This window comes from Capsella rubella, unplaced genomic scaffold, assembly GCF_000375325.1.
Source record: "Capsella rubella cultivar Monte Gargano unplaced genomic scaffold, Caprub1_0 scaffold_4, whole genome shotgun sequence".
In the NCBI taxonomy this organism is placed as follows: Eukaryota; Viridiplantae; Streptophyta; class Magnoliopsida; order Brassicales; family Brassicaceae; genus Capsella; species Capsella rubella.
The window spans coordinates 10,484,100-10,501,974 of record NW_006238920.1 but is presented as its reverse complement, the minus strand read 5'-3'; the positions used below and the strand labels follow the sequence as shown (position 1 = coordinate 10,501,974).

The following is a 17,875-nucleotide window of genomic DNA, read 5'->3' as shown; positions in this document are numbered from 1 at the left end:
GAAAATTGAGACGCCAAAGCATAATCTTGGAACAGTCTTGTCCCGGAAGTCCTTTCAACTTTGTATCGTCCTCCAAAACTACTTGCTTCACATATTTTATCGAATCCTATGCAACAACAAATAACAAAAAAACAAGCTCAAAATGTTTTCACATTCACCAAGAAAAGATTTGAATAGGTAATAAAAGTTGGGGTTGAAGCTAAAGTTACCTGTTTGGTGCCTTCAACAGAAGAAGGACGACCCCATCTCTCAGGATCCCAAAGTATGGAACTATTGAAAGCAAAGCTTGATATATGAATCGGAGGCTTTGTCTCTGTCTCGTTATTTATTTTTCTCAAATGCCAACCCAATACTTGTGAAGATTCACAAACCGGCCCTTCTACTATCACTCGTTTCCTATTAGCCGATAACAATGCCATTGGCCAAGTACCAAATACCCTGCAACACAAGAAACACATTTTTCTAAAAAAACTCTTTTCTAATTTGTGATGTTTAAAGAAAATGTTGTTTTAAGTTAACGTACTCGATATCTCTGATCTTGTCGAAAAAATCAAGATCATATATGTTGTTTAGGCCCGCAAAATGAACTATCCCGCTTAATTTGTGCTGCTCAATGTGCCTCAAAGCTAGATTCCTCTGGTGATCAAGCTCTGTTTCCATGCTAGTGAAATTCTCCTTGAAGACTATACGTCTATACATGATACCAGTCTTTCTTAACATTGTAGAGGAAGATTTTTCGTCGGAATCCGAGTGTTTCTCCACGACTATCCACAATAATGGAGGCGGGACTAGCCTCAAGGTATTGGCCATTCTCCTAAGAAGAACGTTCTTGTACCGATCTTTTGTCATCACCGGGGTTACAACAATCACTAGTCCTCTTGGTGTCACTTTAACTTGGTTCTCGTCTTCCGTCTCGGAGAGAGATCTGGTTTCTTCTCCGGATTCTCGCGACTCTGCAGGAGCAGGGGCTTCAGCTTGGGAATTGATGATCAAGGTTCTGTTGAGTAGGGAATGGGGTGCGTAGGTAGAGTTTTCAAAAGGTTGGGGTGGAATTTGAGATTTTGTAGAAGTATAGGTGGTGGTATCGGAATTAGAGAAAAATGAGGCCTTACCAGCAGGAGCAAAGCCAGTGAAGAAACCCATCACAAAACAAAGAGAGAAATGGATCAGAGCTTTCTTCCATACTTGAACTTTCTTCTTTGATCTCTCTAGAGATCCCATTACCTTTAAATTTCTGTTTAAGGAAGATGGTTTCTTGAATGAGTACTTTTATTTGTTTTTGGGAAAAACAATGTGTCAAGGCAGTTGATATATAAGAACTTTAATGAGAATTGTGTAATAGTTTTGGTGTGTGATTGAAACCGGTGAGCTACGGTAAGAGTATTTTGATGTCTGATGATTTGCTTGTTTTGATTGTCTTTTGGCAACAACCAGTTGTTGGGATTGGAACACATTTAACTGAAACATATTTGGGAAATTAATGAAAAATCATTGCTAATGCCTAATGGTATACTATAACAAATATAATTAAATAGTCTATGGTTGCTTGCTTAGTAATGAATCTTCTTGCCATGGATTGGTTTTGGCGGTGGATGTAAACCAGATTGGTACGGTTAAAAGTTAAAAGCATCAACTACAGTACTTAATTCATGCGCTATAATGCTTTCAGTAAATTTAGGTAACTTACTTTAATCTTTTATCAGGTAATTGTGTTATCTAACTTTTTTTCTTAACTCTAGAGAGTACCTAATCTAGTGAATAGTCTTGAGAAGGTGAAAGTGAAGCCATGAAAATGAATAAGTGATGAAAAAAAAAAAAAAACTGTGCAAAGTCATATCATTTTATATGTTTGGTCTTAAAAGTAAAGATATAAACCGATGTTAGATATAGAATAGAGCCATATGCTTTTCTTAAATGCAGTTTTAATTTATTATTTGAAACATATGTACAGTATAATCTATCCACAATATGGTTAAAACGTTCATATTTTCCAGTTCCAAATCAATCATGCTTGAAAGAAATGCTAGCAAACGCCTGCTTTTGGGAAATTTTGGGGCTATCTCTAAAACAAAACCTTAAACTCAAAGAGAAATAAATCACTTCTTATCATATTTTAAATCTCATTGAGTTGATGATTCATATTATTGCTCATTTTAAACGAAATATCATTTTACGATCAGAAATATACCCTAGGTATCTCTTAAGTGTAATGTAACAAACATCATATATATGATTCTAAGATCAAACATCGATCATGGATCTTGCCTCGCTCTCATAAGATCCATATATATATATATACCATCTAAATACATTACAAAGTTTTTCAATGTAAAAAAATCAACATATTGTATCTAACTGAGTGAATTAGTTGTAAGCAGACAGAGCAAAGACATCCATATGGAGATTTTTGTTTTTCCTTTTAACAAAATCCATGAGGAAATTTTAGCTTGATTTTTCGGTAATCATCTTTTTAAGTGATTAGCACAATGCCAAGATACTTGACAATTAGACAAGCACTAGCTAGTTAGAGACGAAAGACATGTAGAGCCAAGAGAATTTCATAAAAGGAATCAACATGTGATAGATATATGCGAATTAGTTGGTGCGAAAGTTATTGCTGTATGATATACGAAGGGAAAACTCAGATTTTAGTGGAAACAATCTGAGAGTGATTTACTAGCTACTCTTTCATGCATGTAAAATTTACATACAAAATCTCAAGTTTCTTCGCATATTTGTTTATCAGTTTATATAATGACCATGTATTTTGCCCAAAATAAAAAATTAAAAAAAAATGACCATGTATTTGATAGTTTCATCCTGGAATATACCAATGCAATAGTACTCTTGATATTACCTTTTCTTCTTTTGACTCAAGTTATAGATTTTTTTACTAATTACTTTTACAAGCTTTAGATTTTATTAACTAGTACTACTATATAGCTTCAAACATAAAGCAAGATGTCCTGAAAAAATTGAATCCAGCAAATAGATTTCTTATTAAACAAACAACTCGAAAGCATAGAGACAAACAAGTACAAATACTGTAGTATACAACTTTTCTTGTAAAAAAGGATTAGCCAAGCAGAACCGCCGATTTCCTCTTAAAGAAAAGATCTCAGCCGTCAAAGTTTCTGGACCCAACGTGTGAACATATACAAAACTGCAGTCTTCGATCTGAATCATATAGGGAGAGGGACCAGTGTAAGTTTAAAAGCATAATCTCATTTTAATTTAAGTTTTTTTAAAGTATTTTAAATTAGAACAAATCTTATTTGTCATTATATAATTGGTTAGGTAAAGGATTTGTCTTATTACCCTTAGCTTTACTATATTTATTACCCTCTCATACAAAAGTAGCCTATACTATATTTGCTTGCTCATCATCCTCCTCCGTTGTTTCGCCGCCCAACTAGTTAAATGGGTTTGTTTTTATATAAGATTAAGTAAAAACAATTAAGTAGGTTTAATTAGTGAGTATTCTCACCTTCTAAATGATATTTTTGTATGAAAACATATTCTGATGTTTCTGTTTTCTCTGTTCTTTTTTTTTTGTCAATTAAAACGCTTTATATTAAGTTATGATCATGAAACTTTCCACTACGGGCCTTACATGTAACAAACAACATATATGGTCTCTGTTATTTCTTTAGAAACCTTTTAAGAATGTAGAAACCATTAATTAATAATATCGCCTGATGATAATCTAAGATCTACATATTTGGTGTTTAATTTGCATGCAAAATGTTTGTGTACGTAGCGGAAATTTGGAACATAAATTAGTACGCAGCGTTTTGTCTGTTACGTGAAACATTGGGTTTTATGCACTTGCCACACTCAGATTAGCAGAGAAAGGCATCGAATTCAAAGCATAGAAAAAGATAAGGGTTGATTTTATATATATACACTTCATGCATGGTTCTGTAGAAGATGGTAAGAATATGTGACTTTAGCGTGGCCAATTATGGTTTAGGTTACATAACATAGGCTTATGTAGTGTTACTTATACAAATTAAATGTTGATTAGAGCACCTCCAATGGAGGTGCTTAATGCTAAACTTAACACATTGCTTATATTAAGAATGCAAAATCAACCACAAAACATAAGTAATATAATTTAAACATAAGCAAAACATAAGCTGATTTGTTGCAGAAATTTGGCACAAATCAATATTACAACTAGTCGCTTATTTCGTTTTTAATTTGCATGATTTCATATATACTTTTATGTCGTGTTTTAAATATTTTATAGTATGCAATAACTTGTTTTCTTTTATAAATTATAATAAATGTTTCTATTTATTTTTATTTATATATACTTAAAAGATGATAGTATTCAAATTAAATTAAATTTTTGTTTTTAAACACTTCATTAAGAATCATACTATTGGACCACCAATATAGAGTTGCTTATGAATTTATTTTAAAATATTTAATGCAAAAAAATTTGTAACCATTGGAGGGTGCTCTTATACACTTGATGCTTCGAAAGCATTGCTTTCTGATTCTTACATGGTTGGTTATTGTGGATTACTCTACTCACTCCTTCTGCATTGTTAACAATCCAATCACTGATAATACATGTGGTTGAGAAGTTTTCATTAACCGGATCATTCAACAGTGTCACTTTATCGTAAACACAATAAACAAAAAAAAAAAAAAAAGAAGAAGAAGAAGAACTAAAACGACTACAGAGTTCGTGTTACTAAAAAGGACGAGTAGATCCATTATTGATTCGACTCAGTTATTACTTAGACCAACATTATCAGTGGGTTTTAAGAAGTATTTAAGGTATCAAGCTTTTAAATATAAATCAAAATTCATTAATATTGGTAAGATACGTAAGTTGGAGAAGGATTCATTTGGTCGGTTAAGAGACGCCACGTGGCGCAATCGGATTGAGTAAGTTTTTTTTTTTAAATTATGACATTACAAATTTTTTTTTTTTGTGTAAACCATTTATTATGACATTACTATAGTTTATATGGATTGGGTAAGTTGATAATTATATTATGACATAACAATTTTCAAACTTAATTATGAATTTGATGAATAGATGTTAAAAAAAACCCAATAAAATTAGCCATACATGGAAAACACAAGTTAATTTTCTTATATTACAAATTATAAATTTATTTAATTTTTTTAAAAAAAATTAAGATACCCAACTTAAAATCCTACCAATAAACACATATCAAAACTAAAAACAAAACTAAAACTCTTAAACTCAAACTCTACTTTTTTAAAATTTAATACTAAATTAATGCTAACATATCCTAACTAACATATACCCTATATTGCTCTTAATTACTCACATTATTAAATGTTTGGATCTTCGGTTTAGATTTCCACAGCTGAGGCCCATATACAGTCCAAAGTATAGCCATCGCAATATATGGCCTAGTCACACACGACTAATGTTTAGTCGACCAAAACGATACTGAACGGGTTATTAGAGTATATGAGAGATTGGTTTACTTTAAACCATGTGTGATTGTAATCTGGTCATTAACCGGAGTAAACCGGTCAGCTCCACACATATAAGTGGAATGTAATTGGAGTGTGTCGCCTTATCTGTTCGTCATGGCTCTGTAGAGTAGCCGCATGTTCTTATTCTTCTTCCTTAGCCATTCGTGGAAAGCAAAATTAGAGTCTTTTTATTTGGATACTCTGTGAAATGGAAGCTACGAGGAACTTGGTTTCTTCATCTCCTTCGTTTCAGACAAAGACCCATCTCAAGAACTACTCTTCTCCTTCCTTAGGTACTGCGCCTTTGCTCGTTTGTCTCCGCTGATTACTCCAATTTGTCTTGCCCCTTGTGGTTTTCAAGTTCGAATTCGTATATACATACATATGTGTTTCTGCTATTGCATTTTCTGATTTGTTTATGTTTAATCTTTCTTTCTTTCTTTGTTGGTGTATTGATTGCAGTAGTGATGCTCCATGAGCAAACAGCAACACCTGTAGTTGTTAACTCACGTCATCTCAATTCTCTATCTCGACATTTTCCGGCTTCGGTTCTCTCACAGGAGCCACGGGAAGAATCTAGGCCTCTGTCACATGCGTTTAGAGAAGACAGAACATCCCAGGTGCCTTTATGAGCAGCTTTGTTGTCCTAAAAGCTGGAATCAATCACAAATTTCTCAACTTTCTACCTCTTACTTGTTTTTATGTTTCCGCCTATGAATGATCTTTGGTTCGTTGGGAATTTTTAGTTGACTCTGGAGAGGAGGCAGTTTGATGAATTGGTTTCATCTCGGGAAGATGAGACATTTGAACAGCAACTCATTCAATCTGCTGGTTTATGGAACTTGTAATGTCTCTTCCTCTTCTAAACACATCAGTTTGAATTTCATTCAACCTATAAGTTTTGTGAATGAATGATGTGTAATCTTTCTTTTTTTTTTTGCAGGTTGATATCTCCTATAACAGCTGAAAAGCAATTGCCGGCAGCTGTATCGCCCTTAGCAGATGCAGAGCTTTGTGATGTGGTTGCACTAGCTCAGAAGGCTTTATCAGCTTCAAAACAAGCTGCATTGTTAGCTGACGACACTGAAGCAAATCCATCTGACAACTCTGGGGATTCTCTCTCCACTAGGTTGCTTTTTCAAACCTTGTTTGTCTATCAAATTAATTCTGCTTCTCTGCTGCTTGTGGAATATAATGTGAAGCTATTTTTTACTTCTGGATGTTTGGTTTTAGCTCCTCCATGTCTTTACCGGAAGAGGGAACCATAGTAAGGTCGAAACGGCTGCTAGAGAGACGAGCAAAGAACAGAAGGGCTCCAAAATCAAATGATGTGGATAACGAGGGTTACGTTCCTCAGAAATCTAATGCCAAGAAAAAGTTTAAACAAGGGGTTGATACTGATGATGCGCTTCAGCTCTTTTTGTGGGGACCTGAGACTAAACAACTTCTGACTGCTAAAGAGGAAGCTGAGCTGATATCGCATATACAGGTTCATGCTTCCCCTACTCCTGTGTCTTTGGACTTTCATCTTCTTGAACTTCCTTGGAAACTTTCCCTGATTCTAACTTCTGTATTTGATATATCAGCATTTGTTAAAATTGGAGAAGGTAAAGACTAAACTTGAATCTCAAAACGGCTGCGAACCAACAATAGGTGAGTGGGCTGAAGCTATGGGGATAAGTTCCCCTGTCTTGAAATCTGAAATCCACCGTGGTAGAAGCAGCCGAGAAAAGCTGATTACAGCAAACCTACGACTGGTTGTCCATATTGCAAAACAATATCAGAATCGTGGACTCAACTTTCAGGACTTATTGCAGGTTAGCTTCAAACGAACCCATTGTTTTTGTCCTTTCAATATCTCTATATGAATTGTCTAGATACACAGATTTCTTATTCAAAATATCCGATGTGTAGTATCTCGTGTTCTTCGATATTTCCAGTGTGTGATAGAGTGATCTAACTTGAAGTCACATTTCTTACAATGCTTCTTCTTGTGCTTATCTAATGGTTCTTAGGAAGGAAGCATGGGGCTAATGAAGAGTGTAGAGAAGTTTAAACCACAATCCGGATGCAGATTCGCTACTTACGCCTACTGGTGGATTCGACAATCCATAAGAAAGTCTATATTTCAAAACTCCAGGACAATCCGTTTGCCGGTAACTACAAATTTGTTAATGAATTGATCAGAAGCATTATCTACTAGATGATAAAGAATGAACATCTAACGCAAGACTTGGTGAAATCAACCTATGTTAACACAGGAGAACGTATACATGCTACTTGGAAAAGTATCCGAAGCCAGAAAAACGTGCGTGCAGGAAGGGAATTACCGTCCAAGTAAAGAGCAACTTGCAGGCCACGTTGGGGTTTCAAAGGAGAAGCTGGATAAACTGCTGTACAATACAAGAACACCTCTTTCGATGCAACAACCCATTTGGTCTGATCAAGACACCACCTTTCAGGTAAATCCTTTTTGAAGATATGCTTTTGACCAAACAAAACCCTGGTAATAACCTCTTAAACCTCCTACAGGAAATAACACCAGACAGTGGGATTGAGATACCGACAATAAGCGTGGGAAAGCAGTTGATGAGGAACCATGTACGGAATCTCCTCAATGTACTAAGCCCGAAGGAGAGAAGTATAATCAAGCTGAGATTTGGGATTGAAGGCGGTAAACAGAGATCATTGTCGGAAATAGGAGAGATTTACGGACTATCGAAGGAGAGGGTAAGGCAGCTAGAGAGCCGGGCGCTGTACAGGCTTAAGCAGAACATGAGCAGCCATGGACTCCATGCTTATGCTGACTTGCTTGTCTAGCTCATGGAGACATTGGCATCTTCTAATAATCAATATATGTGTATACAAAAATATACTTTGTTACTATAAGGGTTTTGTTGATATTCCGAGGGATAGTGTTTTTCTTGGATAAGAGTTTTGTCAAACTCTTTTTTTTTTTTTGTGAGCAAGGAAAGAGGGGTTACCACAGTTTCACAATTTCTTTATCTTTGCTGTGTAATTGTGCATATCTGTTTTTGTTCTTTTAATCAAACTTTCATGAATGCAACTTTAAAAAGATTGGTTAAGCAGGGTTTCGAAGTAACTCTTGTAATTAGTTATTCATCTGCATATGTGTGCAGGTTCAACAACAACAACAAAAAGTCACACACTTCACACAGTTTGACCAAAACAGGCTGATTCACAATAGCATTATGAGATCACCCTAGAAAAACAGACTGATTCACATTTCTTGCTTAACTTAATTTGTCCAAACTGAAACTATAAGATTGGTAGCATCCCAAAACAATACTTTAACTGGATCAGATTGTCCTATGTATGGCATAAGCCATATATAAGGGTTTTAAAGTTGGAGCTAGCAGTATAAAAGCATATCAACTACTAGCGCTAGTAAGCAAAACTAATTAAACTACAGCAATAAGCGTTTTAAACTATGAACATGAACATGAACACGCGTTTATATGTATCGTCGTATCGACCAACCGTGATCTCATTATCATTTTCATTGTCGGAAAATAATTCTTTGGTCGATTTCAGAACCACGTGTAACAAGATATATCCTTAGTTTCTACTACCTATACTGTCTTACATATATCCACCGCTTTTATTCTAATACTAACATATAGAGATCAACAAACTATTTATACTGTTTATATAGATTTCTTTTATGATATTGTAGGGTTCTTCTCCTGAAAAGTCTTTCGAAATTTTAGAACTTTTCTTTCCATACCAAAAAGAAAAAAAAAACATATTAGAACTTAAAATTTTCTTGTCTTTTGGAACTATCTTGGTTTCAAAAACATTGTTCTCTGTAAAATAAGCTACAAATAGTAATGATATACATATATATAGTCACCCTACAAACTGAATAAAATGTTTAAACAACAGTAGCGCATCTTCTTGAATAGATTGACATATTCATTAATTATTATCTTGATTTACATATAATAATCAGATCGAAGATCCTAGATGATGGCTAGACCAAAGTTCACACACTTGTATCAAATGTGAAAAACTAGACAATCATGCCAATTAAGAAGTTTATTACAATAATGATTTAACCATGACTGAAGTCGAAACGAATCTTGGTCTCTTAATCCCATAATGAAGCTTTAATTCAACCACTAGATTACGTACAGTTTGATCATACATATATCATATTGTATAGATCGAAAGTATTGATTCTTTTTTTGTTATATGTTTATTTTTGATAATGATAATAGACAAAAAAAATTATCTTTTAATATTTTTCAAGATTAAGAGTTTTTCTATTTTTGTTTTTGTCCAAAATGTTAAAGGTACAATTCAAAATTGGTGGGTAAAAAAATGCTCAAAAGCGTGTAAAAGGTAGTATCGTACGAAGCTAATAAATTGCAACGAAGACGACACTTCTTACAGAAGTGGGGCTCGGCTTACACGGACGACCACTCACCTTCAGGTGCATGCCAATGCGGCACCATTGCCTTACCATTACGTAGCTCGATATATATATATATATTGAATCATTTATAAACATGTAAGAGAGGTCTACTAAATTCAAGTTAACTGTTCATCACACCATGTCTTGTTTCTTTCCCATACGACATAACATAACATACCATAAACGCAACAGTGTAATCTTCTTTTTCAACAGTATCATCAGTGTTTTGTTTTCCTTCAGAGTGATATATACATGGTTATTGTATAGTAATTATACTTGTTGAGTTTTTTTTTTGGCAAAAACTAAAATATTTTGTTTCGCTTTCATGTTATCACGGTAACATTTTAGTTTCAGAATACTGATATATTTCACATAATTTTTTAGTTAGTCACTCCAATATCAAAATTTTCCATGAGACTAATTAAATCTTTCTTTTTAGGTAATTTTGTTAAAATGATTTATAAAGTGAAATCAATGTCAAAACCAAAAAAATAATACTCTCAAGATCTTTCAATTCTATAGTAAGTCCTAAAACCATTTGGACCACCATAAGTTGGTTTTTTATAGAGAATTACCTAGTAAAAACATATTTTTGTGTGTGTTTGATAATGCTTGTCCCCTCCACTAGACTACTATATACTTAACTCTCCATCTTTGTCTCTCTTCCACATCTCTTCTACAAAATTAAAGCTCATAAGAACCTTCAAAAACTCTACCGTCCTTGCATTTTCTTCTTTATTTATAAAATTTTGTAGTCGGGGCTCACTAAGAGAGAAGAAATCAATCAATGGCACCGGAGGAGAATGGCACGTGCGACCCGTGCAAGACTTTTGGGCAAAAGTGCAGTCATGTCGTGAAGAAACAAAGAGCCAAGTTTTATATTCTTCGCCGTTGTATCGCCATGTTAATCTGCTGGCGCGACCAAAACCACGACCGCCACGACTCCTAATCGTTTTTTTTTTTTTTTTTTTGCATAAAATTTCTTATGCATACGTACTTTAGAAATGATTGAATTGTGTTTGTTTTGTTGTGTACGTAGCTTTTAAATACGTTTTAGCTGCCACTTAATTTTTAACGTTTTAATTTGTTGTCAAGATCATTTCTATATAGATATAAATCATATAATCACCTTAACTAGTTTCAAGAAGATTGTATGTAATGATCAAATATAGGCTTGAGCACGACAGTAGTCCTCAAAATAAAACAATATAATATGAGTACTATATAGAAAACTGTTATATGTATTAATGAACGGTTGATCCTGAATGGAAAAAGAAAAACTTTAGTTAACCAACTTTTACAAGGTAGCCCTAAAACTATGAAAAACATTAAACAACTCTAAAAGTACCCAATATAACCTTCGAGTATATGACAAAAATATGTTGTTTTGCGTTCAATTTTGAAACAAAAGTAATGTGAGAAAGCAGAATCGCACCCTTAAATCCACGTTCAAATGCAAGATACATTACCAATTTGAATTAAGAAGAATATAATAGGTTATTATATACCCAAAACCATGATAAGAAAAAGAAATCTCGGCTATATATCTTCTTTGTTGTCATCATCATAATCGTCGCCTCCACCACAACCGCCATTATTACCATATTTGTGTGACAGTACCGGAAATGGTTTATATGCTTATAGCAGCAAAGTTTTTTTTTTTTTTTTTTTGTTAAAAGGCATTATATTAGCAAAGTTGATAATGACATTTTTAAACTTTATAACCGAAACAGTGGTGTTATCTGATATATTGTTTTGCATTTTTCGTAATTCATCAAGAGTGGTTTTTGCAAAACTCGTATATTATGAGGTTGTTTTTTACAAACTCTCCATCTTGAATCTAAGAGAATTATTGGACACAAAGTAATGAGAGGGTGAAGTACAAAACAGATGAAAACGTGGAACAATTATAGCCTTTTGTAGTTTCGAAGTTTTCCTTTTGTTAATTTGAAGTTCAGGTTTAGATAAATATAATTGTTTCCGTGGTAAATAAGGATAAAAATAGACACTGACTCATATTCTAAAGATAGAAACTTCTCTGCTTCAGAATATAAATAACACATCAAACCCATCATCAGATTTGTAGTCTCAGACTCCATTCTTCTGCGAATGCATGGTTATTGTCCTATATATACATGGTACAAATTCGTGTGCATCCATTTTTGGGTTAATGACTTAATGGAATTAAGACCATGATTACAATTTACAATTCGTATTATGTTGTGTAACGTGGCATATTTAGGAACTTGTTAAGCTGATGAGCGATGGCATATGATTTCTTATTGAAATGGGTTGAAGCCTTGAAGGCATGCATTTACATGAATTTGACACTAAGTACGTACGCGACTTCGTATTGATATATGTAAGACTAGAACATGTCATAAAACCAACCTAAGCGATGATATTTATGTATTAATTAGTCGAGGTTAAATAAACAATTTTCAATGAATGCACACGTACCTTTTCCTACGTACCGGTACCTTTCAACGAGTGAATTGGAACAGATAATATTTACTAGAAATCAACATGGTACAAATCACAAAAGTTGACAATACAATGTTTTGGACCACTAGTTTTATTATACCATCAGTAAAAGGGAGTATAATTTTTTCTTTCTAAAATGCATGTTTTTCAAAGTGTAAATGACTAACTAATTAATCACAAGATATATTTATACAATCCTTTTATTATTTCTGTTTCTAAATACTTTTTATTTCACCGCTGTTTTATACAGCATTTAACTTATTGATTATACCATCATACTGAAAATAACATTTTATGTATCGGTAGTTGATATTTTGTATGATTAGTTTCAACTAAATTAGGTAGCTGCATACAGTTCAGAACCATCGTTTGTCAATACTATTCTTTACTGTTAACTGTTTTTAACGTTTCATGTATATCACCGATTCGATTCTAGATTCTTTCAGTACTGTAATATAAATTTCCACCATAGAAAAAGGGAAGAAGAAGATAATGGGGTAACACAAACACACTGACGCAAGAAGAAAAATAGTTTGTAGAATAATGATGGAAAATAAATTATTAGGAAGCTCAGTACGAACCTCAAGAGCCCACGTGATCATAGTCAATATTCGTACCAAATTTATGCAATCTCAATTTTGACTAGTAGGTAAGAAGAGATATATGAGTAAGTAGTGGTATTATATATCTTTTTCCCGACCATATACTACAATTGTTTAAAAACACGAATCATTGTCACACCAAAAATAGGGGTAATTGTGTAGAGAACACAAAGTTGGTTTGAATCTTTTTTTTTCTTGTCTTTTGTTAGATTTTCTTTGTCAATTCTTGTGGACCTTTTTCACACTAGAAACAAAAACAAAATTGATGTTTCTTCTACTCTTATTTCTCTAGTCATTATCAAAATTTCAAGAGGAGCCACTAATGAGCTTCTCAAGAAGAGTCAACATAACTCAAATAACGATTAAAAACATCATTCCAATAGTATGAGACTTCCACGTCAAGATATTTTGACATAATCAACATGAACTAGTTTCCAAGTAGACACTAAAAGATTTTTAAGCTTTGAGGAACACAAGAACTTATGGAGAAAAAAGGCTAATTCATTTGCTTATTACTTACTTGTAGAATAATGAATGTGTGTGAACGATCTTTCTTTTGCTTCTACATATTTTTCATTGTCTATAGCACTACCAAATTTACATGTTCCAAAACGTCTCTGGGTTTCTCATTTCTCGTTGAATGCAGTTTAAAGTTTCAGAAAGCTCTTCCAAGCGCGGGTGCCAAGAGTCACCGACTAGGAAAGTTGAGATCTGGTTTCCTACTTCGATCCAGCTACATCCCGGTGTTTTCTTCATTCCTCGCTCAACCATTTCTCTCCTTATATCTTCTGCTTCCTTCCACCGCCCACTTGAGCAGTACAAGTTGGATAACAGAACAAAACTCATCTCTTCACTTGGTTCTGCTATCTTTAGAACTTTGCTAACTTCTCTGCCTAATTCTGTGTGCCAATTTGTAGAACAAGCACCCAAAAGAGCTTCCCATGAACAATTATTACTGGCGTTAGTAACAAGTGTATTGTATGTTGTAGCCAATTCCTTTGCTTCTTCTAGATATCCACCTCTCCCGAACATATCTACCATACATGTTACATGATCTACTTCCAATGGGATTCCATAATCTTTAACCATGGATCCGAAAATTGTGCAACCTTCCTCTACAAGGCCTGAATGGCTGCACGTTGTCAACAATCCAATGAATGTTACCTTGTCTGGTTTAATCCCTGATGCGACCATGTTGTCATATAGCTTTAGAGCTTGATCTGCTAACCCGTGGACACCGAACGCAAAAAGCATTGTGTTCCAAGATACCAAATCTTTGTTAGCTATATCCCCAAATGCGCGGTTTGATTCGTTAATATCTCCACACTTCGCATACAAATTAACCAAGGCGTTACCAACATAAGCATAACCTTGAAACCCTCGATGGATCAGACAACCATGGATCATTTTTCCATGTCCTAAACAGGGTAAACCCGAGCAAGCGTGAAGAACTGCACCATATGCAAAATGATCGGAATCCACTCCAGACTTCATCATTTCAACAAAAAACCTCAGTGCTAGCTCTTCATCTCCATTCCTACCATATCCTGCAATCATAATAGTCCAAGTAACAATATTTCTCTCAGGAGCTAAATGAAATACCTCAAGAGCTTTCTCTGTTTCTCCTATCTTCATACACGCATCAATAATAGAATTCCAAGATACCTGAGTCAAGACTTCAATAGACTCGAGCTCTCTCAAGGCATCATCTCTGCAGCCTACTTTCGCATAGAAACTTAGCACAGAATTTTTTGCCTCAGCCGCAGAATCCCACCCGTTCTTCACTATAACAGCATGTACCATCCGTCCATAAACCAAGTTTGACGAATCACCACAAGCATTCATCAGAGAACTAAACGTATAACAATCAGCTTCAAACTCACTCTTCTCCAACATCTCTTTGAATAACCTTAAACAAGAATCAATCTTTCCGCACTGGGCATGACCTGAGATCATAATATTCCACGCAAATGCCACCCTTTTAGGCATCTCAACGAAAACATCAAGGGCAGCTTCAAACTGTTCAGCATTCATGTACGCAAACAAAAGCGAGCACCAAGTTACCTCATTTCTACCACCATTGCCCATATCTCGAAACACTTTGTTTGCGTTAAGAGTATCAGAACACTTACCATACATGTCAATAAGCGAATTATTAACCGGCAACGAAGCACCGTATCCAGACCGAATAACCAAAGACTGAATTTTTCTTCCGAATCTAACATCGCCTAGACTCGCACAAGTGCTCAAGATTGCAGTAAACGAATAATCATCAAGCTTAACGTCAGAGAATCTCAACTGTGTAAATAAAGACATAGCTTCCTGATACAGACCCAAACGAGAATAACTCGTCAACATAGTGTTCCACGCCACAATATCTCGTTCAGACATTTCGTCGAACAACTGACGTGCGCTTGCTATGCGACCTGATTTCGCCAAAGACGCAATCTTTTTTGAAGTAAGACGAACCAAAACAGACATTTGCACAAACTCATGGAGTAATCTCTCTTCTGCTTATTCGAGCGGTGCGATAGATACAACAACCAAATAAAGTGAAATTCATATCGATAACATGTTTAAACAGCTCAGTCTGATCGACTTGTCTCGAGCCCATTTACAACATTACACAACTTAGTTTCTATTCTACTTCGGACCTCACAAACGAATGAGTTAAAACTCCTCTCCGAAGATCCAACGGCTGTAACCGCATCTTTGAGATGACGTTTAACCTTTTCGACGTTGCCTCTAAGCTCACTTGAAGTCTCTCCTTTGATCATCAATCTCCTAACATTAGCCGAGACTTGTTCCCTTGTGACATTCTTATTATTCTCACAAAGGTTGATCCCAATGCGCCAATCATCGACCACAATCTTCCTATTCGTGAACTGATCCGTCAATAGCGGATAACACAACAAAGGCAAACCGCACCAAACGCTCTCAAGAATTGAGTTCCAACCGCAATGAGTGAAAAAACCTCCCACGGCAGGGTTTGAAATGACTTCCATCTGGCAGCACCACTGGACCACAAGACCTCGATCTTGGGCCTGATCCACAAACCCATTTGGAAGAAAATCCGGCACGTCGGATCCAACAATATCCGGACGTAAAACCCAAATGAAACTAATCCCACTAAGCAAAAGCCCATGAGCTATCTCAACAATCTCTTTTTTACCAACATGTGCATAGCTACCAAACGAGACGTAGAGGACCGACCCGGTTGGTCGGCCTTTAAGCCACTCGGTACAGTCTGACTCTGCCCATAAGCTCGTGGGGACAACCGAATCGGTATAGAAAACCGGACCTATGGCGTAAACCGGTTGTTTGGCTTGTAAAGCTGAGAGAGAGTCTGGTTCGAGCTCTTGCACGGTGTTGCATAAGACGAAGTCGGCTCTCTTGACGTCTTTGAAGGCTTTGAATAGTATTCTATAAACCACTGTATTTGTGTCTACGTCTTTGTCGCTTACTTGAAGATATGACATCAAGTCCTTTGGTTCTATTGCTTTAACCCCTGGTACGTAATCGATCACGTCTTCACGATTATCTACCATCAAGTTCAATACGAATATGATGTTACTAAGACCATATAGTATATGTAGGCCAAAAAAAAAAAAGCCATATAAAACCAAAATTCCTATCAAATTACCCCAACAAAAAAATCATAGTTCCTTAATTTTCTTCCGGGATAATACACAATTTTTCTTATTTATGATCCATTCTTATTCAATCATCTCAATAATAAAACTATGACTTGTGACAAGTCAAAAGATGGAGAAATATATTTTGTATGTTTTTGTTTATGTATGGCTAAAACAGGCAAAATATATCATTGACATGATTGAATAAGAATTTTACCGAGAGATTTGAAATGACCGTTGGATATGAGGAGATCCATGTGATAATAGAGATTGAGGACCAAGGCAGGTTCGGTCCAAAACGAGACATTAACGAGGTTGTGCTTGTCGCAAATCATAGACGACCAAACATAAAACGTGTCGGCTATCAAGCAAGTCACCGGATGATCATCCTGGCGTGAGAGTTTAGCGATGAGATCATCGACGTGGGCAGAGAAGACGTGGAGAATGCCTTCGAAAAACTGGTCGTGGTTAAGTGAGCGGTCAAACCCCAAAGGGAAGCCGTCGCTCACGGTGGTGTAACGTATGTCGAGCTTTCCTGAGCTGCGGGCCGCGGAGAAGATGTCACCGGCGTCACCTTGGCGAGCGGTAGAGATATGGTGGTGGATGGAGTCGGTGTTGACGAAAGTGATGGTGAAGCCGTGAGAAGCGAGTTTAATGGCTAAGTGGACAAAAGGGATAACGTGGCCTTGAAGCGGGTATGGTATCATCATGATATGAGCCTTCCTCGACTTTGCGCTCTCCATTGATTTTTTTTTTTGTTGTTTGGAAGAATTTTCTTGTCTTGGTGTTTCGAATGATTGTATGGACTAAGAGTGTACATATTTATCAACCATACAAGTGAAATTCTAAAGGATAAATTATTTTAATTTTATATACATCAATCGTAGAAAACTTGAATGGAGATATTCTTTGAAAAACTACACCAATTATACCAATAAAACATATTCCACAATTCTAGACTTCTAGTTTCTAATGGATGATGATATGCAAGGCCAGTCCTCTAAAAAGCTTACTCCAAAATAAAACTTTGGCCCTTGTATTATTTAAAGAAAGCAAAATTATAAAAAGAAGCATGCTATAATTTCAGGTACTACTTAACTCTTATCATCCATACTTTGCATGACCTTCGAATTCAACTCTAATAAAGTTATATTAAGGTTTATTTATATTTATACTATAGTATACTTCAGGCGCGTATTTAATTTGCTCTTATTAGATTATGTGGTGATTGTATATATGAGAACTCG

General features: G+C 35.3%; 5 protein-coding genes across 7 annotated transcripts; 2 read left to right on the top strand and 3 right to left on the bottom strand.

Annotated features, from left to right (window-relative positions):
- Nucleotides 1-4: 4 nt before the first annotated feature.
- Nucleotides 5-1,265, bottom strand: LOC17889704 (probable beta-1,4-xylosyltransferase IRX9; the record flags this gene model as incomplete). Its single annotated transcript, XM_006296154.2, has 3 exons — nt 524-1,265; nt 210-438; nt 5-106 (listed from the first exon to the last, which is right to left on the bottom strand). Coding segments are annotated over exons 1-3 (1,029 nt in total), but the record flags the coding sequence as incomplete, so codon positions are not given.
- Nucleotides 1,266-5,569: 4,304 nt separating this feature from the next.
- LOC17887984 (RNA polymerase sigma factor sigF, chloroplastic) lies at nt 5,570-8,555 on the top strand. 2 transcript variants are annotated; one of them, XM_023784919.1, is made up of 9 exons: nt 5,570-5,762; nt 5,935-6,089; nt 6,216-6,313; nt 6,413-6,598; nt 6,703-6,958; nt 7,056-7,286; nt 7,485-7,625; nt 7,731-7,931; nt 8,002-8,555. In XM_023784919.1, the coding sequence occupies exons 1-9, from the start codon at nt 5,678-5,680 to the stop codon at nt 8,287-8,289; spliced, it is 1,641 nt and encodes a 546-aa protein (XP_023640687.1). In that variant the 5' UTR covers nt 5,570-5,677; the 3' UTR covers nt 8,290-8,555. The 2 variants fall into 2 exon arrangements, with proteins under 2 accessions (XP_023640687.1, XP_006293947.1); XM_006293885.2 differs by having other exon boundaries at nt 5,932-6,089.
- A 2,139-nt stretch (nt 8,556-10,694) lies between these two features.
- On the top strand, nt 10,695-10,856 carry LOC111831236. The gene has a single exon (XM_023785216.1). The coding sequence runs from the start codon at nt 10,695-10,697 to the stop codon at nt 10,854-10,856; it is 162 nt and encodes a 53-aa protein (XP_023640984.1).
- Nucleotides 10,857-13,473: 2,617 nt separating this feature from the next.
- On the bottom strand, nt 13,474-15,499 carry LOC17890127 (pentatricopeptide repeat-containing protein At2g36980, mitochondrial). Of its 2 annotated transcripts, XM_023784329.1 has the most exons (2): nt 15,126-15,320; nt 13,474-15,012 (listed from the first exon to the last, which is right to left on the bottom strand). In XM_023784329.1, exons 1-2 carry the CDS (start codon nt 15,216-15,218, stop codon nt 13,591-13,593), a joined length of 1,515 nt encoding a protein of 504 aa, XP_023640097.1. In that variant the 5' UTR covers nt 15,219-15,320; the 3' UTR covers nt 13,474-13,590. The 2 variants fall into 2 exon arrangements, with proteins under 2 accessions (XP_023640097.1, XP_006295460.1); XM_006295398.2 differs by having other exon boundaries at nt 13,474-15,499.
- A 29-nt stretch (nt 15,500-15,528) lies between these two features.
- On the bottom strand, nt 15,529-17,493 carry LOC17888592 (UDP-glycosyltransferase 86A1). The gene is made up of 2 exons (XM_006296231.2): nt 16,846-17,493; nt 15,529-16,534 (listed from the first exon to the last, which is right to left on the bottom strand). The coding sequence occupies exons 1-2, from the start codon at nt 17,369-17,371 to the stop codon at nt 15,579-15,581; spliced, it is 1,482 nt and encodes a 493-aa protein (XP_006296293.2). The 5' UTR covers nt 17,372-17,493; the 3' UTR covers nt 15,529-15,578.
- Nucleotides 17,494-17,875: the final 382 nt, after the last annotated feature.